Source organism: Lactuca sativa, chromosome 1 (assembly GCF_002870075.4).
Source record: "Lactuca sativa cultivar Salinas chromosome 1, Lsat_Salinas_v11, whole genome shotgun sequence".
Lineage (NCBI taxonomy): Eukaryota > Viridiplantae > Streptophyta > Magnoliopsida > Asterales > Asteraceae > Lactuca > Lactuca sativa.
Window position 1 is genome coordinate 160,451,314 of NC_056623.2, and position 22,871 is coordinate 160,474,184.

Genomic DNA, 22,871 nt, shown 5'->3' on the forward strand with positions numbered 1-22,871 from the left:
AAGACTCATGCCCCAAACTCTAGATCTAGCTTCCTAAGGTTGAAATACCACGTAAAGTTGCAAGCTTTACGTCCATGCATGGCATCTAGGTCTAAGTTTGCCAAACCAAAGCTCAACAAAGGGTTTAAGGTATGGAAGTTGGCCAAAACTGGATAAAGCTTGAATCTTTAGGCCTAAGGGACCTAGTATGGTCCATATCTGAAGCTCATCTTCAAGGCATGCTCAAACAACTAAATAACTCAAAAGAAGGTAGAAATGGCCATAAACTCTCTAATGGAGAGATCTAACAAACAAGTGGTCAAGGTTATAGCTTCTTACCTCCAAATGGCCACTAATACTGAAAGAATGTCAGATCCAAGGACTCCTTCTCGTTCCAAGCCTTTTGCTCCTCAAGCTCCTTCAAAGAATGCACTAAAACACACACTCTTAGCCTTTCTTTCTCTCACAGGTGATAATAGCTCGATTAGGGTTTCTCTTAGGGTGTTAAGGTGATGAGGGAGGCGGGGTAAATGACTTAAGGTCCTTTAAATATGGTGCAATCCCTGGAAATTAAGGTTTTCACGCTCAGCTCCTACTCGTCGAGATGGGTCGTCCAACTCGTCGAGTTGACTCTAAAAACCACGCTACTATCTCAATCTCTACTCGACGAGTAGGGGCCTCCAACTCGTCGAGTTGCCTTGTCAAAATGAATATAAAATGATTTAATTTATACCTGGGAGTCAGGATGTTACAATTCTACCCCACTAGAATCTGACTTCGCCCTCGAAGTCATTCTCCAGAAACAGCTCTGGGTACTGCTCACACATCTCAAACTCTGACTACCAAGTCCGTTCGGATCCCTTCCGATGCTCCCACTGAACCTGAACCAAGGGCACCTCTTTATTCCTCAAGACCTTCAACTTCTTATCCAAAATCGTCACCGGCTTCTCAATGTAGTTCAGCGATCATTAACCTGAATGTCCTCTAAAGGGACCATTGACGTCTCATCGGCTATACACTTCCTCAGCTAGGATACATGGAAGGTGTTATGAATCTGGCTCAACTCTGCAGGTAGCTCTAACTTATAAGTTACCTTACCTACCCGAGCAATCACTTTGAATGGGCCAATGTATCTAGGGTCCAGCTTTCCCCGCTTCCTGAATCGAATTACCCCTTTCCATGGGGATACCTTTAGCATGACAAAATCGTCGACCTGGAACTCTAGCTTTGAGTGTCGCCGGTCTGCGTAACTCTTTTGACGACTCTAGGTCGTTAATAACCTCTTTTTGACCCGTTGGATTTGCTCTGTCATCTTGAGAACTATCTCAGTGCTCCCCATCACTCTCTGTCCGACCTCTCCCCAACAGATGGGAGTCTGGCACCTCCTCCCGTACAAAGGCTCAAAGGGAGGCATACCGATACTGGAGTGATGGCTGTTGTTGTATGAAAACTCAGACAAGGGCAACAAAGTGTCCCAATTCCCACCGAAATCTATAACACATGCGCGTAGCATGTCCTCGAGCATCTGAATCGTCAGTTCACTCTACCCGTCTGTCTGTGGGTGGTATGCGGTGCTGAAATGCAACCAGGTACCTAACTCCTAATGAAATTTCTTCCAGAACCTGGAAGTAAAACGCACATCCCGATCTGACACTATCGATGTTGGCACCCATTTCGTGCCACCACCTCTCGAACGTATACCTCGGCCAATTTCTTCGCAGAAGAGTTCTCACTTATAGCCAGAAAGTGAGCACTCTTCATCAACCGATCTACAATAACCCATATCGCATCGACACCCCGCGCAGTCCTCAGTAACTTGGTAGTAAAATCCATGGAGATTTGTTCCCAATTCCACAGGGGAATATCCAAAGGCTAAAATTGGCCATGGGGATGCTGGTTCTCCGCTTTGACCTGACGACAGGTCAATCATCTCTCGACTACCCATACCACATCTCTCTTCATAAAGGGCCACTAACAATCCTTCTTTAAGTTCAAATACATCTTGGTGGCCCTGGGATGGATCGAGAATCTCGACCTATGGGCCTCCATCAAAATACATCAATCTCCACCCATATATGGCACCCATATCCGCGATGGAAGTTCATAAGCCCCCGACTATAAATCTCAAACTCAGAAAGTTGCCGATAATCCGATCTCTCTTACGGTTCTCTGGTCTCATGGCCACAGCTTGGGCCTCTCGGATGGTATCTAAGACTGGAGTCATCACCGTCATCCTCATGCACACGTCTCGAATCGGAGCACTCGCTGCTCTACGACTCAAGGCATCGGCTACGACATTTACCTTTCCAGGGTGATATAAAATCTCACAATCATAGTCTTTCACTACATCCAACCTCCTCCTCTGTTTCATATTCAGGTTGGGATGATCTATAAGGTACTTAAGGCTCTTATGGTCCGTGTATATGGTACATCCGACACCATAAAGATAGTGGTGCCAAATCTTGAGGGTGAACACCACCGCCCCCAACTCCAAATCATGGGTGGGATACCTCGTCTCATGAAGCTTCAGCTGCCTCGACGCATATGCTATCACGTGTCCCCTCTGCATCAACACGGCACCCATTCCCGATATAGATGCATCACAGTAAACTACGAAGTCCTCCACTCCCAAACAGGGAAAGATGAGTAATTCTAAAGATACGATTTGACTATAGTATATTATACATCAAAATTTGTAACTAATGCATTATAATTTGTAGAAATAGTAAAATTTGTATTATATATATATATATATATATATATATATATATATATATATATATATATATATATATATATATATAATGCATATTAGTCATATCTTGAATTTTAAGAGGTAATCGTTATAAAGTTTTTTGTACAAATCAATTATGCATAAATAAGTCATTAATATTTGCCAAAAGTTTGAAGACTTGAATTAAGGAAGGTTATTTAAAATTTAATTTTGAGCAAAATGATAATTTTAAAATATTAAATTCATGTATATAAATTAATTTATATTTCTTAAACCAGATACCGATATTATTAATTTATATCAAATGTATAAATAGATAATATAAATATAAGGTCTAAACTAAAATATTTTATTTAAAAGTGATAATGTTTTATTACATAATAACTAATAATTATTTTTCTAGTAAGAAAACTATTCTCCAAAAAAGTTATTTATAGCCGTCGATTTGCGTGGGCACACATCTAATATATATATATATATATATATATATATATATATATATATATATATATATATATATATATATATATATATATATATATAGCTTAGGTTATTGTATTCTACCTAATTATTGTGTGGATGTTGGAATGATTGCGAGCCAATCATTTTACTTATTTTAAGAAAATGATTAATATATTATTAAATTAAAGATAATTGAAAAATATCATCCAATTTCATTGTAAGGGTCTTTTAGCCATCTAACATAAATTTAAAAAAGGAAATTTGCAGATTTTAGGGAATAATTAATTTTCTTTAACTATAAAAATATGATTTTCCTAGATAATAATTTTATTAATTCGGACATTCTAACATAATGTATTTATGATTCTGTTGAAAAAAAAATATTATATTCTGACAGAAGATTATAAGAATATATTATCAAGGCCAATAACTTTGAATGAATAAAAAAATTTATATGAAACGAATTTTAATATTTTAGAATCAGTAATTACATTCATTCTTAAAGAAAGCAGTTATGAAAATAAATTACAATCATTCTTAAAATCTCTTGCAAAAAAATATTGTTATTGTTGAAAGAATTCTCATTCACCTTCTCGTTCCATTTCTAGATGTCATATGTATCTTTAACCTCTAAGCCACTTCAAAATACGTTATCATTTCGTGAGATTGACATTCTTTTAGAATTGCACAGCATGAGAATGACTTTATACAAGGAGTTACGGAAGGAGATAAACTCAAGGATGCTAAGTGATCCCTAGGTAAAACTTGAAACATCTGAAAAGCATAAGAAACAAAAATCATGATTAAAATTAATCCGGTTGCAATAGAACCCTGACAAAATCATTCTTATGCGATTCTACCATAATCATTCTTATGTGATTATACCGAAAATACAATTCTGGCATAATCATTCTTATGTGATTCTTCAAGAATATAATACTGTTTATACATAATTCAAATAGAATAATAACTTAGATGGAAAAATATTCTTACAGAATGAAACAGTTGAATATGAGAAATAACACCTAGTGATGAAGTAAGAAAGTTATTCTCATAGAATTAGCTTAACTAGGTTAAAGGGAATACATTATGGAATGCATTCAAATTTCACAAAAATAAAGCCATTTTAAAACCCTTTTTATATATTATAGAAAAAACAATAAACAGTAAAATCAAATAATCATTTTCTTTCATTTCAACCAACAAAAACCATAAGATTACCAAATGACATTTTAGGTTCGAACTGTTAAAAATGAACCAAGTTACTGAGTCATGTAATCACCCAGTGCTTTGCCAGATGTGACACTGGGCAATTAGAAAGAAAAAGACAACAAATAGGAGATAAAAAAAAAAGATTTAGCCCAAACGATATACTAAAAATAAAAGACCCTTGCTTCTCGCCTTTTGCATACAAAATGAGTCAATGAAATATATATAAAAAAATATGATTGATAAAAATTGAATGTACATAACGAAATAAACTTGCATACATACAAATGGTTATGAGAGAGATAGAGAGTTGACATCAAATGGGAAAAAAACTATGATTCCCAAATGAATTTCACCTCAATAAACTAAATTAAGCATCTTTATGTGATAGGATTTATAAGTTAGAAGGGCATTTTACCTCGAAGGGTTGAACATCACTTGTAACATCCCAAAAACACAGTCTAAAAATTTATTTTAATTTAATAATAAAACCATAGTCGATAAACATCATATAAAAATCATAAGCAATGTATCTCAAAATATTATAACAACTTTCAAGTATATCAGAGTATAAACATCCCAAGATGAAACAAATGGTGTGTGCACTGCAATCTTCCCGAGCTCCTCTTTTGAAAACCGAGTACTTGTAACCAAAACTGAGAACCGTAAGCACAAAGCTTAGTGAGTCTCACCAAACTACCACATACCATACACATAACATGCAGCTGGGATATACGGGCCCAACCCACACTCATGTAGATTCGGGCCCCGCCCATACTCCGCTGTCTAGGAGATTCAGGCCCCACCTACACTCCGCTGCCTAGGAGATTTGGGCCCCGCCCACACTCAGCTGTCTCACATGCATACAAGTATCACACAAACAAGATACATCTAATTCTATCAAACAATAACATATCCAAAATACAATACTATGAGATTCGGGCCCCGCCAACACTCAGCTACTACTATGAGATCCGGGCCCTGCCCACACTCACGTGTATAACAAACATATACCAGTATCACACAGACCACAAGTATAGCAATCTAACAATATGACTGATATATATACTATGATAATAATGAGATACAGGCCCCGCCCAAACTCAGCTACTACATATCACATATACGGGTCGACCTTAGTGCCTTAGACCCGTTCCTACTAAAAGAAGACTCACCTCACACTGCTGAAGTCCCGTTGACAAAACCATAGCTGCTAGATGACAGATTCTCGATCTATTAAATATACAAATAACACCCAATTAATAATTGGGTTCCAACTCATGTCCATACTTGGGGTAAAAGACTACTTTACCCCTAACTTAGCTTGCTTCAAGCCCAAGGCCCAATAGTTTGATAATCAACTAAAGCCTAACTATGGCCCAATTTTCTAAATTGGGCCTAAATCCCTCACATGGTCTTACTTTAAAGGCCCAACCATTTATTTTGATCCAGACACTTGGCAAATCAAATAGTCCAATACCTCATGATATTCAAGGCCCAAATATGGCCCATCTATGGCCCAATTTTCCTAATTGGGCCCAAGCCTGCCCAATGGGCCTTATCCTAAAGCCCATTCCAATACTATAGTCCTTATACTTATTCTTGGATGGTCCATTAATAGCCCAAAACATCTAGGCCCAACTCCAAACCCAAAAAATTAGGGTTTTCAGATGAAATAATGATTAGGGTTAAGTGTTTCTCACTTAACCCATTAAGGACTTAATCCATTAAGTCCTCTACTCTACTAGATAAATGATATGGAATAATTTGGGATTAATACACGATCCAATCCCAATGGCCCAAAGGTGGGTCCAATAAGTCTAAGGCCCAAATGCACATAATTAGGGTTTTTTCCAAACCCTAATTAAGGTTTTCACTCAACCATGGCCCAATATGCCGAAAAATGAATCTTTAAGCCCATTAGGGTTTTCCTAATAGGGCATCACCCACTACCACCTCGGGTAGTGGTGGTCAATGGCGGCACACAGCGGCGGACACCACCGTACAAGGCTTTAATCCAAAATTACACATACACACACTAACTAACACACATACACAAACAGCCACCCTAGCGGTGGCTCACGGCGGCAGCCACCATCTCACGGTGGCGGCAGTGGCTGTTCTTGGGAATTCCAGGCAAACAACTACTCCGCTTCACTAAAATAAACACGCACAAACATCCATTAGAACTAGAATCGCACACCCACCCAACTCATAGCCGCCACCACGGCGGGTGGTGGTGTCAAGGAACGGTATCGACAACATGAGGAAATAGAAGTGGCGGCTGGCGGTGATTTGTATCGACAGCCACCACCTCACGGTGGTGGCGAGTTTCCTTGAGTCTCGACCTATCAACACACAACCACCCGAGCAAGATCGTCGCGAACCCAACAACAAAGCGCACCTCGACCTCAGCTACCCTTATGGTGGCGCAAGGTAGTTGAAGACGAATTCCAGTCGCAACAACCGTTTGGAGTGGCTGCTACAGCGACATGGAGGCGGAAGAAGAAGGCAGAACAAGAAGGAAACACGGAGAGGCGATGAAGCAGTAGCGGTCGGCTCACTTGTACGATCGGAGAACGACGAAGAAGGAGGCGACAGTCGACTTGAGCTCCGATCTTCCTTACTCGCACGTCGGAACCATGGTTGCTGCCTTTGTCGACGGTGAAAACAGCAGCAAGGGACGGTTTCACCGGTAACTTGGTTGGTCAGAGAAGCGAGGAGATAGGGTGGCGATAAGGCAGTGGTGGGAGGGAGGTGGGTGACGACTGCATTATAAGGAAGGGTTTAGGGTTAGGGTTTTCCGATATGAGATTATATACCCGTCCAAAATAACTACTTTCCCATAATTACATTTTTGGTTCCTCCCCATGAAATCCTTTCAGATTACCCTCCCCATGAAATCCTTTCGGATTACATCCAAAACATACCAAACAGACCCTGCTTCCAGAAATCTTTACAAACTGAATCCAAAACTTACCTTTTAAACCCTAAAACCATAAATTTCTTTCAATTTAAGTCCATTAATTACCAATAGACCCCTTACGCCTTCCAATCTTTTCAATTTAATCTCGAACTTACACTTTTAACCCCCAACTTTTAAAATTCTTCACAAATTAGTTCGGGACTTACATTTATTAATTTATTTAAATGAACAGGGTGTTACATCACTCCCACAATTTCTGAGCACCTTGTTAAGTGGTACGTCAATATCCTTGCCTGTGTAGGGTTGTTGAGCAAGCATTGGTCAAAAATACCTATTAGGCATTCCATCAAACACCTAATAGGCAATAAAAACCAACTTGAACTGAAAAATTCTCATTAACACAATTTAGCCCAACTTTTGACGACCAAAATATGTTAGAAGAATACCAGAATACGAAATACAACTTCATGCCGGAAAACAGAAACAAGAAAAATGCCAAATTGATAAGGAATTGAACCTCAGATGCGATTCAGGTGGGAAAAATCTTAACTTGCGACCATCACTGATGTCGACCACCTACCCGTCACCCCAGTTTCTTCTACTAAACCTCCATTTCATTTTACAACGTGTTTGCTTACGACTACAACTCAAATCAGATTAACCTCGTTGGTTTCGGCATTTGGTTCAAGATTTCATGTTCTCAAATCGATTCATCCTCAATGATTTTATGTATAATGATTAGAAAAACGAGATGTAAGACCGATTTATATGGATATATCGACCACAGAAGAACAATCATAGGTGCAATCAACCATAGAAGAACGATCCAAATGAAATTCATCGCAAACATTATGAGGAAGAAAGAGACCTGGTTTTGGCATCTGTAAACGGCGGTGGAAGACGATTAAGTATCGAGAAAGAAGGCGAAGTTTTGACTTTGCATATTTGTTCGTTTCAATGGCGATTTATTGGAGACAACAGGTAATCAGCAACCAATCTATAGAAAAACTGATCTGGAATAGAAGAAAGCTGAAAGACGATCTCGCTGTGCAAGACGATTGAGAAAATTGAATTGTTTCCAGTCGCTTTGGGTTTCAGTATTTATGCATATGTTTATGGTGACGAAGGATCGATAGGTTTTTAGGGTTGATAAATAAATTCCCCTAATTTAAAGATATTAAATGTTATAAATATTTGCCATAATTAAGTGTGCTAAGATTACTATTATACCCATTATAAGATTTTTGAAATGATTCGCCCACAATCATTCTTACATCCACACAATAATTACTTAGAATACTTGAACCTAGCTCTCTCTCTCTCTCTCTCTCTCTCTCTATATATATATATATATATATATATATATATATATATATATATATATATATATATATATATATATATATATATATATATAGGGCGTGACCAATGAAATTAAATGCCCCAAAACGCTAAAAATCTCACTTCCTCCTTTCCTATCCCTATGTGCGATGATAGCAAAATAATCGACATGTTCCTTTTGGTTGAAATTTTCAAGACATAGAGATAACTTTCTTGTTTGCTTGTTGCTGAAGGGGTGCAATATGATATGGGTGAGCAAAAACCAAACCGCAAACCGTAAAAACCGAAAAAACAGCATAAACCGAAACCGAAATAAAAACCGACCGTGCGATTTTTTAGTTTTTGCAAAAACCGAAAATGTTCGGTGCGGTGCGGTATCTAGTCTTGCAAAAAAAGCAAAAAATCAAACCGCACCGCATATATATATATATATATATATATATATATATATATATATATATATATATATATATATATATATATATATATATATATATATATATATATAATAAGTGTTGATATTTGTAAGGACGAAGAACTCATGACAATTGAAATTTCTATAAATATAAATATTTATCTTATCAGAGGATGATTGTATATTTTTAAGCATATTTAGTGATATTTATAAGAACAAATAATGTTTACGACATTTTTTAACATTTAAATATGAAGAGTACTATCGATGATAGTATCATTTTTATAAATACATTAATTGATATTAGACAAAACTTCAAAAATGGTCCCTGTGGTTTTCGAAAATATCAAGTTTAGTCCCTAAGTTCAAAAAACCTCACAGATGGTCCCTGTGGTTTCAAAACTTTTAACAAATGGTCCTTTTCGCTAACTCCGTTAGCTTTTGATCGTTAATTGAAGGGCATTTATGTCTTTTCACTGCTACAAGGACCATTTTTGAAGTTTTGCCCTTATTTAAAAAGAATATTATTTAATATTAAAGGTCTCTCTCTCTCTCTCTCTCTCTCTCTCTCTCTCTCTCTCTCTCTCTCTCTCTTTTTCTCTCTTCGAATTCCTGCACAAATCTTGTGAAAACGATTGTGGGGTTGTGTAACGTCCCAAAAATACGAGCCAAAAATTTCATTTTTAAAACATATACTAAGCAAATATTATAATTAAAACATTAACCAATCATATCGTTTCATAAAAGTTATCGCATGTCGTGTAAAACATTTTATAGAACATAATAATGTCAGAGTACAAATTCCCAGGAGGGTCTCATAGTGCGGAATACAAGGCATGTGTGTGATGGGTCGTTACCGCGCCAGCTCCTTCCCCTTCGAAGAAGAGGTATCTAAAACCAAAACTGAAAACTGTAAGCACGAAGCTTAGTGAGTTCTCCCACTGTACCATATACCATATAATCACATAACATACATATACTGTCGGGCATATCTTGGTGCCCGACCTACCACTTCGGTCCTCACGACCGGATACTGACTAGCATATCTGGGTGTTGGTCTCCCCTTTGGTCCTTACGACCGGATACTGTCGGGCATATCTGGGTGCCCGACCTACTCCTTCGGTCCTCACAACCGGATATTGGGGACTATTTCACCCCTACTGCTACCACATAACACATATCACATAACATCATATCATACTAGCGCATAAACATAACACAGGTAGTAGCAACCCTAGATGAATATCACAGAGACAATCATCTATCATACAACTCCTACTGGTGGTCCAACATTGTGGCCGTAGACCCACCGCTACTGGAAGGTAACTCACCTCAAAGTAGTTGCTGTTCTGTGTGGGAACTGACTGTCTTCTGCTGCTGCTGCCCCGGAAATCCTCCGGCTATAATCCCCACAAAACACTCAGTCAAATACTGCTAATAGACCCTTAGGGTAAAATGACCTTTTACCCCTAACCAAGCCAAGAGTGAAAGTCAAAGTCAACTTCCAGTTGACCCGACTCGTCGAGTTGGCCTGCCAACTCGCCGAGTCCCTATCCCTTTGTCTGACCATAGCCCCGTCTCTACTCGTCGAGTTTGGCATCGACTCGATGAGTTTTCCTTCTAAACTGATGTCCAAACGTCCTTCATCCTACTCGCCGAGTTGTATGAACAACTCGTCGAGTTCGTCTTCATCCGAAGAACACTCTATGCTGAGACTCGCTGAGTTGTATGAACAACTCGCCGAGTCTGTTCTTGAGGCAAGAAGATTGCCTTGGACTCACCGAGTCAGGGCATTGACTCGCCGAGTTCCTTCATGGGTGAGTTTGGCTTCTGACTCACTGAATCACACCCCATGACACACTACTCCACTCCGTAAACACGAAAAGGGGGAAAACTCGGGGACTCGCGACTCGACTCGCCGAGTCCGATGAACGACTCACCGAGTCTGTCGCATGCAAACACTATATACTCGATTTTGCTCGAATCCAGCTCATGCCATACATAGATCTGGGTTTCTAAGGCCTGATTAACACGTAAAGTTTCCAACTTTACGTGTAAATAAACACCAATGAAGGTTTTAGGGTTCAAAATGCACTAAAAGAGTAGATCTAGGGCTTTCATGCAATATGGATCCATAAAGGCAGTAGATCTGAGCTCCTGGAGCTCAATCATGCCTATATCTAAGGGTTAATCAACTTATTACAAACCCTAATTCGTGAACAAGCTTGGAAATGGCTCAAGGAGGGTTTTAATGGAGCTATAAGGGACTATAAGCATGAAAACATAGGGAAACTGAGTTATACCTCAAGGAAATCACTGAGATAACACAAGGATGCCTGGCCTCCTTCTTCTCTTCTTGATCTACTCTTCTTTCTTCTCAAAATCTTCAAGAAACACACCAAAGCACTTCAATCTCACAAGGAATAAAGGTTTGAACGATGTTGGGAGCTCTGAGGGTGAAGGGGGGGGGAGGTTGGGGCGCATAAGGTTGGTTTAAATAGGGTGCAAACCTTTGAAATTTAGGGTTTCATCAGACAGCGAGGACTCGCCGAGTCCAGAATGTGGACTCACCGAGTCGCCAACTTAAACGTGCTCCCAAACCCATCTCCACTCGGCGAGTCGGGCCGACAACTCGCCGAGTCCAAGGCTAAAAAATGTAAAATACTTAGATAAATTTTACGTACCAGGAACCAGGTGCTACAGGTTGTTCCTTCATCTCCCTCCAATCTGCATCCTTGAAACTGAAAACCCTCTTTCATAATTCTATCTCTTTCCCTTTCCTCGCTCTTGCCTTTCAAACCCCTTTTCTCTATCAATCAACACCCCTGTCATCATGTAATCACCAACGACTAATATGCCGGAGCTAGAATCACTTCGTTTAAGGAACCGATTATTACTCCGGTGGGACTCCATTGCGAGTTAATGTTGAAGCATGTTGAAGCCATCATTGACAGAAACAGAAGATGGGATCGGTCAAGAGGATTGATGCCTCAGCCAAGCTACTTGACCTGTGTCGGAGCGGAGCATTGAAGGTCGAGGTGGATCTGTGTCGTAAGTGGGGAATCCAAGTTCTTACAGTCTTCGCCTTCTCATCTAACAATTGGTTAAGACCCAAAGTATGTGTAATATCGAAATTGGATTCCAATTTCATCAGAACTTTATGGGTTCAGTCGATTTATTGGTTGTGTTTATGTAGGTCGAAGTTGATTTCTTAATGAGACTGCTTGAAAACACATTAAAAGATGAAGTTGCTTCTATGTCGAGATAAGTGACTAATTTCCACCGCTTTGAATAAGTTTTCGTTCAATTTCAATCCACTTTCAAAATGCAATTCCGATGACAGGGATGAAATCCGAGTTTCTGTCATTGGAGACGTATCTAAGCTTCCACAATCATTACGAGATTTCAATATCACATTGTGAGAACCCTATTCTTGGTAACTTACGAGTCGCGATGGGTGGTTCTTGATGGCTGCTATGGTCCAAAGGTAAAGGATAAAGGTTGTTGGGTATATGTGGTGGTGTTCTGTGGCCGGAGGGTGGATTGACGGTGGTGTTTGGTGGCCGGAGATGGCAGTTGGTGAGCTTCTCCTCTCGCTTTTCCAGCACAACAATGGAGAGAGAGAGACCTTTAATATTAAATAATTTTTTTTTCTTTTTTTTTTTAAATAAGGGCAAAACTTCAAAAATGGTCCCTGTAGTAGTGAAAAGATATAAATGTCCTTCACTTAACGGTCAAAAGCTAATGGAGTTAGCGAAAAGGACCATTTGTTAAAAGTTTTGAAACCACAGGGACCATCTGTGAGGTGTTTTGAACATAGGGACTAAACTTGATATTTTCGGAAACCACACGGACCATTTTTGAAGTTTTGTCTTGATATTATCTCATGTAAATGTGAAACAAATATTATATTTAATTCGTATTATATTCAAGCATTAGAAGCATATTGGATAAATGGTTATATCGTTTGATTTCAAACCAAGAGATGGTGGTATCATAAAAACTGAACCGCAAAAAACGAAAAGGCAAAAAAAACAAAAAAACAAAAAAAACTGACAAAAAAACCGCAAAAAAAACTGAACCGCAAAAAACGGAACCACATAAAAACCGAACGGTGCGGTTTTTAAACTTCAAAAAACCGAAGTTGCGGTTTTTGGTTCGGTTTTAGGCAAAAACCACACCGAATTGCACCATGCTCACCCCTACAATATGATAATAAGGATTATGGTTTGGATCCTAAAAGCTTCTTAACAATAAGAAAATGTATTTATTTTAAAATTTCATAGTTGTTGATTGAATAAGAGCCATGGTTTAGTTAATGTTTTAATTGCTTCCCATTGTTTTATTTGATATAATGAAAATCGAAAAGTACTATGATCCGACAACTATTTACCACCAATCCCATTGTTCACGTACCGCCCTTTTTTTTCTTATGGCTTATTTTTGTTTTATCTTGAAAATCAAAATCTTGACTCTCTAGATTGCCTCTTTTTTTCATGGAGACATTAATGGTGCGTTTGGTCATAGAAATTTTTTCAGTTTTTTAGAAAAATTTTCTAAGAAAAACATAACTTTTGAAAACGTGTTTAGTTCGTTCAGTTTTCTAAAGTTTTCTAAGAAAATATAAATTTTCAGTTTTTCAAATTGTATGTAAATCAGAAAAGTGATTTTTACAGTTTTCCAAATTTCTAATATGGAAAATGAAAATTCCACCGGTTTCAACCAAACACATTGTCTAAAATTTTCATTGAAAATTGAAAACTAAAACGAAAACTCTGTTTTCTGAAAACATTTTCTTAGAAAATGAAAACAGTTTTCCACAACCAAACGCACCTTAAACTTTGACTTTTCCGAACTTAATCCTCCGACCTACTTAAAAAAAATCTCTCTAGCCGACTTTGGAGAACTATGTGATGAACTTCGATAGACCTCCGACTAATTTGATATGAAAAACCTCAAAACAAGGAAAAATACCCACCAAATGATAGATCATACTCCTTTTAATTGTTATTACTTTTTTAATGTGCAGTCAATCTTGTAAGATCTCAAATATGAGAACTAGAAATAATATGAGTAAATTACACGAATGGTCCCTATGGTTTGGGGCAATTTGTGCGCTTAGTCCCTAACTTATTTTTTTAACTCGAAAAGTTCCTACTATTTGTTTTTGTTACGCGTTTGGTCCTTACTGTTTGTTTTTGTTACGCGATTGGTCATTGTCTTGCCAAAAAAAACTTATTTAAATAGAAAAAAATTGTGAGATAAGTAAGGTAAGGTGAAGGGGTTGAGGTTAGGGTGTGTTTATTTAAATATTTAAAAATATCAAGGGCAAAATAGTTTTTTTTTAGGTTAAACAGGGACCAAGCGTGTAACAAAAACAAACAATAATGACCTTCCGAGTTAAAAAAATAAGTTAGAGATCAAACGCATAAATTACCCTAAACCATAGGGACCATTCGTGTAATTTAGTCGAATAATATTATTTGGTTATAGTTTTGGGTAAACTTTTATGCAAAATGCATAACTGGGCCACTAACCGAACTGGGCCAAACAATTGGCTATTTTTAGCCCAAAATATGAAATGGACTGGATTTTTTTTTTTCGCACGCACGCACACATCAGGGCCCGGCAATCAGAACCACTCCATAGTCTCCATTACGAAGACCTAATTAATCTCATTCCCGTTCAGTCATTTCATCCGACTTCCAACGTTTCTTTTTTCTTTCCTAATTCCGATTCACTACGATTCTGCGACAAAGGAGGGCTTGGCTAGGGGCTGTGGTTCTTGAGTCTTGACCTCTGAATGTAGCTGGATTATTTTTGACACACTAGAGTCCAGACACGTATCAGGTTGCTCATTACGAAATATTGCTTTGCAAACTGTTTATAATCATCGCCTAGGAAATTAAGTTTCTTTGTTGGCTCTATTAAAGAATCAGTAACTTTGCATCTTGCTCATATATTTATCTTTCTGATTGAGATTGATTGAAGAGGTGCCTCTGTAAAATCCATTTTTGTGAAGGGATCTGGGTTATAGTTTTTTACTTTTTAGGGTATTTGATACATCAGTATCCCATAAAATATATTTTTCCCATTTCCTTCATCTGCTGATCAAGATCTATCCACCTTTATCTATGGTATTAAAGTCTTCCATGGAAAAAATGAAGACTTCACTCATCTAACATATGTAATCGCTATCATCTTCTTTAAAATTATCGTAGTTTGTTTTTTTTTTTAATTAATCAATGATAAACCATTTTCTTGATTCCTATTACTACCATTATCTAGCTTTAATTTTTTTTAAGCTTTATCTTTAAATTCATTTTAGATTATGAGATGGACTTATATTACTATTACATCAAACCTTACTCAATGGAATGAATATAGGATGCATTTAAATGCCCAATCCATTACAAATTTCATCTCACAAATTGTTGGTTACTATGTAGGTACTTACACGAGTAAGAATTTCCAACAATGGATGTTGTTAATGTCATTTTTAAACCAGTTGCCGAGACACTTATGGAACCTGTTAAGAAACATATGTGCTACCTCATTTCCAGCACAAAATATGTGAGGGATATGAGTAGAAAAATGAGGGAGTTGGATGCTGCAAGACAAGTTGAAGAAGACCATTTGGACAGGAACATTAGAACTCGTCTTGAGATTTCATATCAAGTTAAGAGTTGGTTGGAAGAAGTAGAAAAGATCGATGCAAAAGTAAAAAACGTTCCTAGTGGTCAAGAGAAAAAACTTTTACTTGAAAGCACTTGAACCAAACAACACATCCCACATGATAGCGTTATGTGGGATAGGTGGAGTGGGGAAGACCACAATGATGCAAAGACCGAAGAAGGTTGCTAAAGAAAATAAAATGTTCAATTATATGGTTGAGGTAGTACTCAATTGTTATTCAACAAGCTATATCGGATTAAACTTATGCATGGAGATAAGTCTTTGAGGTTTCCTCAAGACTTTTATGAAGGAATGGAAAAGCTCCAGGTTATATCATACAATAAAATGAAGTATCCAATGCTTCCCTCGTCACCTCAATACTCCACCAACTTTCGAGTAATTCATCTCCATGAATGTTCATTAAGGATGTTTGTTCTATTGGAAATATGTTGAATCTAGAAGTGCTAAGTTTTGTTAATTCTATGGTTACCTTCCACAGTCAGAAATTTAAAGAGGCTAAGGCTACTTGATCTGAGCTATTGTGGTGGTCCTCGTATAGGACAGGGTGTCTTCAAAATTTTGGTCAAACTTGAAGAACTTTATATTGGAAATGCGTCTGAGTTTATGGATGATAACTACAATGAGATGAATCTTATAGTAACAGCAAACATTAATTCGGAAACACGTTGTAGTTGATGTCAAATAAAGGTGAAGTATTGGACTTTAAACTTAATGAGTTGTTTGTGAAAACAGATGTGCTTTGTTTAAGTGTGGATGATATGAATGATCTTGAAGATGTGGAGGTGAAGTCAACACATCCTCCTCAATCCTGCTATTCGTTTTGCAATTTAAGAGTCCTTGTCGTTTTTGGGTTTGAAAGGGTGTATTGGAAATTCTTCCAAGATCTTGGAGAGAGTTAGCTCGAGCATTGGGGGTCGTTGTATCTGCCATGATGCCATGATTGGAGCCTACATAGGGAGAGTATCCTCTATATGATTCTCTAAAGATCTACCTGTCTTAAAATTCAGGATCCTAGGTCGCATGAATGAAGATGTAGGTGGTATGGATTCAACATGTATTCTTATTTCAAATTTTAACTTCTCTATTTGCTCAAGCAGCATCTTGTTGGTTTTATGTGGCACCCATTTTCTTGTTTCGTCTATAAAAACATTGAGAATATCTCGTTATTGGAGATCATGATATGAGCTTACTGAGTCATCTCACTTCTCGTACTTGAGAATGTCATTTTCCTATAAACATCTGGAAATTTTCAAAGATGATAAAAAATTAGAGTAAATTACACGAATCGTCCCTCGTCCAAGTGCCAAAAGGCACGTTCAGTCCCTATTTTTAAAAATTAACTCGGACCGTCCTTCGTTAGTTTTAAACTTACACGCTTCATCCCTCCGTACATAAAAAGACCATTTTGCTCTTATTTATTTCCTTTTTGATTTATTTTTTGATTTATTTGTTATTTATTAATTATATATTGGTTCATTTATTATAAAATAATTATTATTTTCTTTTAAAAAAAGAAATAGCCACTAAATACGTTGATAACTCGTCCGGTCGTCCCCTCACCCCTTTTCTTCTTCAGTGCATCTCCTATCCACAATTAACACCCCCCGGCGACTTTTGCAACATCTCCGACCGACTCCAATATTCCGATCGTGAACCAACCAAATCAAAACCACCACTAATCGCCTCCAAAAAACCCTATATTTTTTTTTCCATAAACCTAGCAGCAACTACCAATCGACATAGCAGATTTCTTCAGAATTCCAATCGGGGGTGTTGCAGATCCAGAACGCGACGAGGTGTAGAAGGCGACAAGGTGTAGTACCTGAGTGAGGGTTTTCTTGAAGCACGTTGGGGACAACATCGGTGTTCTGATGGTTCGATTTCACCACATTCACCTCCGTTGAAAAACACCTCTCCCCCTCTCTTCTTTGATACTTTGAACCTAAAGCTTTGGTGTCGATTTTCATTTCCAATCTCGTCTTTTTAAAGCTTAAGCTTTAGGGTTCGTTTTTGAAAGTGAAAACAAAAAGTTCTTGCTGGAGGTAAACGGTGGTTCTTTAAGGAGATCTGGACCAGAGAAGAATGGTAGTGATGACAGCCTAGAGGTTACCGACGACCATCTGCTTAATGGTGAAGGAGGTGGTGGTGACGGTGCTAGGGTTTCATGAAGGTGAAGGCTTGAAGAGTTGGTACTCAGATCAGAGAAAAAAAAGGAAAGATAGGGAGAAAGAAGGGGTTGTGGTCCATTGATGGCGGTAGGCGGTGATACGATGTCGGAGGTGGTGGTGGTTCGGTAGGTGGCGATGAGGATGTTTCTTGATGAGAGGAAGAGGAAAAGGGTGATAGATATAGGAGCTGTAATTTCTATTTTCTAGATATAAAATGAATTATAAATAAATTAAAATAGAATAGTAAGGGTAGTATAGTCATTTTAAATATGGTAAGGGATGAAGTGTGTAAGTTTAATCCAACGAGGGATCAAGCGTGCAAGTTTAAAACATCCAAGGGACGGTCCGAGATAATTTTTAAAAATAGGGACTGAATGTGCACTTTGGCACATGCGCGAGGGACGATTCGTGTAATTTACTCCAAAAATTAAAATACTCTTGTCGATTTAAATGCCATTGGCCCCATGGGCGCCAAATTGTTTTGGTTAAAAAATGAATAAAGTTAGATTAACCAAATTCGTTTAAGTGGTGTAATGTTTGTGAAGTGTTTCGAGATGTTAGAACATTAGAGAAAGCAAACGACACGGGATCTTTCGAGGAAAACCCACCATTTCAACATAAAACCTCGGGAGGTGACAAAGTATCTAAAAGGGAATTATTTCTTTTATTAATAACGATTATAAGCACATATAGTATCTGAAAGGGGAACTACAAAAAGTCGAAGAGAATCAAAAAAAGGGACTATAAAGAGTAATCAGTAATAATAGTGTCAAATAGTGTATGTTATTGTGTCATCTAATCTGTTATTTATACAAAGCAAGCAACAACAAACTTTGCTAGAAATCTGGGATTATCTTTGATCTTTTCTCTTGAACATTCATTGACCTGTTTGGTTGATTTGGTCTTATTTGCTCATAATTGATTCGTCTCTATAAAATAAATAAACAAAAAATAGTACGATTCAAAATTGTTAGATAATAAAGATTCAAGATCTTAAACGTGTTCAAGATGCACGATGCTGGATGCAAAATCCAACCCCTAACACCATGCAAACGATAGACATCCCAAGAGAATATTCGAGCAACATTAACTATATTTGTTATTTTTTGCATGGAATAAAATGCACCATCTTAAAAAAAACGATCAACAGCCACAAAGAGGGTAACCCAACACAAATTCCTTGTTAATATCAACCCAAGGTTGTGATGTGATGGAACAAGACTATTGTAGTCATGTCTTTGTGACAAACATGTGCTTATCGACCTCTAGTTCGAATTGTGATTTCTCATAATGGGAAGACGGTTATTGTTATAAATTCATCAAAAATAGCAAAAAATACCTTCCGAAATACCATAAGATAACAAGAAAGTTTCACCAATGAAATACATTAAATAACCTCTACAAACAAATGTACATCCATCACACAAGTGTAGAAATGTGATCCAAATGACAAATTATCATTATTTAACCATGTACCCTTGCTTGCATGTACATAATCCGAATAGTGAAAACAACAGTAAACATCCAAAGATCCTTTGATCACTCCCTGCTCCTTTGAATTCCGATCCAACGTGCATAATCAACCCACCTGTTGAGAAAATAATAATTAAGAATTAGTAGGGAGGAGATTAAAATAAGTTTTTTAGTAACAAAATGTGTGAAATTTCAAGATTTATTACATTAATGAGCCTAGAAACGTGTTGCCTGTTCTGACTGCAAAGCATATGGCACTCAATACGAGCTTCTGTTGGTGTAGCAATGGCTCCAACATTCTCTGTTCGATTATTCCTGCCAATACTTGGTACCTGTACAATAAAAAGAAAAACTCAAAACCATGTACAGAATTAATATAGCAATGTTCTTCCATCGATATTTAATCATGGGATGCTACTTCAATTTCTTCCTATTAAATCCTTCTATGTTGAATATTCTATCCAATTATAGAGGTAATCTAAATACAAAGCAATTTTCACTGCTATAACTAGTATAACACCTTAAAAAAATCTATAAAATTAAAATTTTAGATGAGTTAAAGAGTGGTATGAAAGTATGTATACCTAAGGTTGCTAGAAACCGACATATAGACACCATAAGCAACACTTGTTGATAAAATGGGGAGATCCTCGGCTTCAACAGCATAAGATTTATCGATGGCCTTCCTTGCGTTTATCAACAAATTTGTTACACCAGTTCCCACCTGATATAAAAATATAACTTCCATTACAAAACAAAAACTCAAAAGTCAAAAGTATAAATGAATGATTATCACTTGTATTACACACCATAACAAAATTCAAGATTTCACAATTTCTACCTTACGATAATTTATTGATCAATCGTCATTAGTGCATCAAGAAGCATATATAAAACCTATAAAATAGATAGAATTGGTCTATTTGTACTCTGTTTAACATGTATTGGACTCGCACATATGTCACTAGTACAAAAAATCTTAACTTTTTGTCCACACAAAAATATACAAAAGACGTAAATACCCTCCTTCAATCTCGTGTTATTTTAGCAATTTTCTTCTATTTTTATCAATCTCATAATTAATTTAGATACATAATTTCAGTATTTTATGCATGATTTTAAATCTAGATAGTTTCTAAATCTGCCAAAGATGTATGCATTATGTAACGATTAAAAAGTATTCAAAAAAATTTCTTTTTTTCATATTAAAATTTACTAGAACATATTTACGGCGATGACTTACAAGAGATGCACCGGTTCCAACACAAAACAGCTTCGCCCCATTACGCTGCAAAAACCAAAATTAAAAGATTTAAAGCTTCATAATTTAAAAAAAAAATAATAATGAAATAATAAATCATCATACAAACATACCAATATGGCTCCCATTCTCTGCAAGAATGAATAGGATGTACCAGCCAAAGCAACCTGTATATGGGGTAAAATAGTCAATTTAACTCGATACATAGTCACCAAACAGACAACCTCACTCATAGCATAAAAACTCATGTCAATTTCTAAATAAATAAATAAAGTTATTTTGGCAACCCCTAAACAGACTTAGGTTGTGTTTGGCGCGCCACAGCTAGCTTATTTTTTGAGTTTTTTATGTTGTCGTGTTTGGTAAGCCAAAAAGTACCTTATAAGCTGTTTTTTGAAAAGCTACTTAGACTAACTTTTTAAGAGCTTTTTTAAAAAATTTCAAATACACCTTTTAATTAATTATAGAAACACATACTCTCAGATGTCCTTTTATGTAATTTTATATATTTCAGCTATTGTTACCAAACCTTATTTTTTATCGGTTAGCTTTTCAGCTATCAGCTAGTTTTTTATTTAACAGCTAATATTTCAGCTGATAGACCAAACATATCAATGTTGTCGACCTTAAAAGCTAATATTTCAGCTGATAGACCAAACATATCAATGTTGTCGACCCTAAAAGCATTATGTAAAGTGTAAATCAGATAGTGTGGCCCACAGTCATTGCAATTTTTTGTCAAACATAAATTATTATAGTTTTGAAGAGAGAAATAATAAATTAGTGAAAGGTGTTTAAAAAAGAATGAAGAACCTGAAAAGCATTATCGGGGCATCCAGAGAACAACTTGGCAACAACTCCAGCACTGACTGCAATCGGTGGTCTAAGAGAAACCGTAGGAGCTGGAAGCCATACAAGCATGAAATCTGCAATTATCGCCATTATCTGAAACAAACTTTTATTATTACCATATTATTGCTTCTAAATTTTTTTCACAATTAAGTTCTTCAAGACATCAAATTTGTTAACGCAAATTACAATAAATTTACAGATCAAAACACATACCACATCAGCGCAAACAAAATCGAGCTCCTTGGTGAAATTTTCCCTTCGTTTTTCCAACTCTGCAGCACTCTACAACACCACCATTTTTTAAGAACAAGAGAGAAATTAGAGACCTTTGTAACAAATATAATATTAAATCCATCTTAAATTTTCGTAATTTAAGTAAATTGACAGAGGAAGAACATGAAGTTATGAACAAACCTTAGTGAAGATGCCAACACCACATTCAATTCCAACTTTAGTCAAGAAAAGATCATCAGCAAGCAATCTTTCCTTAAACCCACTAAACTGAAGCAACCATCGGAACACGGCGGACTTCTCCAGTTCCAAGTACCTCTTCACGATCGATCCGGGTATCTTTCCGGCATCGATCGATGCCGCAATGTCTTTTGGAATACTTTCCAACGATCTCCCAGCTTCAGCTAGTACAAGAAACGCCTCGGATTTGTTTTTCTCTCCTGCGTCATCATCATCCCCACCACCACCACCACCTCCTCCTCCTCCAGTTCCACCGACACCGTCGTCGCCATTTCCACCGGAATAAGCGATTGTTAGTGGGGGAGTACGGTTGTGGAGCTTATTAAGTGTAAAAGAGAGATGGGTTTTGCGAGTTTGGGTGACGATTTTGAGATTGAGGGGAGTATGGTGGCGGTGGTGACTGTGACGGCGGTGGTGGCTGTTCGGTGATTGGATAAAGAAAGATCGAATGGGAGTGGAGGTGGTGACTGCCATGAGAGAGAAAGAGGGTTTCTCTCTCTTCTTTGCTGTCAAGAGAGAGAGAATTGGAGTATCGGTGTGTGTGTGTTAATGGAGGATCATCGCCATTGTTTGGAGTGAAGTATCTTTTTCTGGTCAACCGTCGCCTTTTACCCTTTGGTAGTTTGGTTTGCTTTGCTTTGCACCACATAATATATAAAGATTCATTCCAACTACAAAAATAGAAAACAATGTCACAATGAATTGACCTTTCATCTTTCAATTAGTTATTTCATAATCATATTAATATTAGATTTTGTAGACGACTCATGGAGAAATATGAGGGTAAATGTCAAAGATGTCTTTCAACTTTCATGAAGGTATTAAATAGGGTATCAAAATATAAACAATGGTTAAGAGGTCACTCGATTTTGTGGTTGATGTTA

At 37.1% G+C, this 22,871-nt stretch overlaps 1 protein-coding gene, 1 long non-coding RNA gene and 1 pseudogene across 2 annotated transcripts; 2 read left to right on the forward strand and 1 right to left on the reverse strand.

Annotated features, from left to right (window-relative positions):
• The first annotated feature begins 11,848 nt into the window (after nt 1-11,848).
• Nucleotides 11,849-12,534, forward strand: LOC111885269 (dehydrodolichyl diphosphate synthase 2-like; annotated as a pseudogene).
• A 2,057-nt stretch (nt 12,535-14,591) lies between these two features.
• Nucleotides 14,592-16,933, forward strand: LOC122194502 (uncharacterized). Its single transcript, XR_006183238.2, has 2 exons — nt 14,592-14,916; nt 15,516-16,933. It is a non-coding gene; the product is annotated as an uncharacterized LOC122194502 (long non-coding RNA).
• Nucleotides 16,934-19,288: 2,355 nt separating this feature from the next.
• Nucleotides 19,289-22,615, reverse strand: LOC111885263 (protein RETICULATA-RELATED 4, chloroplastic). The gene is made up of 8 exons (XM_023881531.2): nt 21,931-22,615; nt 21,730-21,798; nt 21,478-21,609; nt 20,778-20,831; nt 20,647-20,691; nt 19,988-20,127; nt 19,610-19,735; nt 19,289-19,518 (listed from the first exon to the last, which is right to left on the reverse strand). The coding sequence occupies exons 1-8, from the start codon at nt 22,459-22,461 to the stop codon at nt 19,470-19,472; spliced, it is 1,146 nt and encodes a 381-aa protein (XP_023737299.1). The 5' UTR covers nt 22,462-22,615; the 3' UTR covers nt 19,289-19,469.
• Nucleotides 22,616-22,871: the final 256 nt, after the last annotated feature.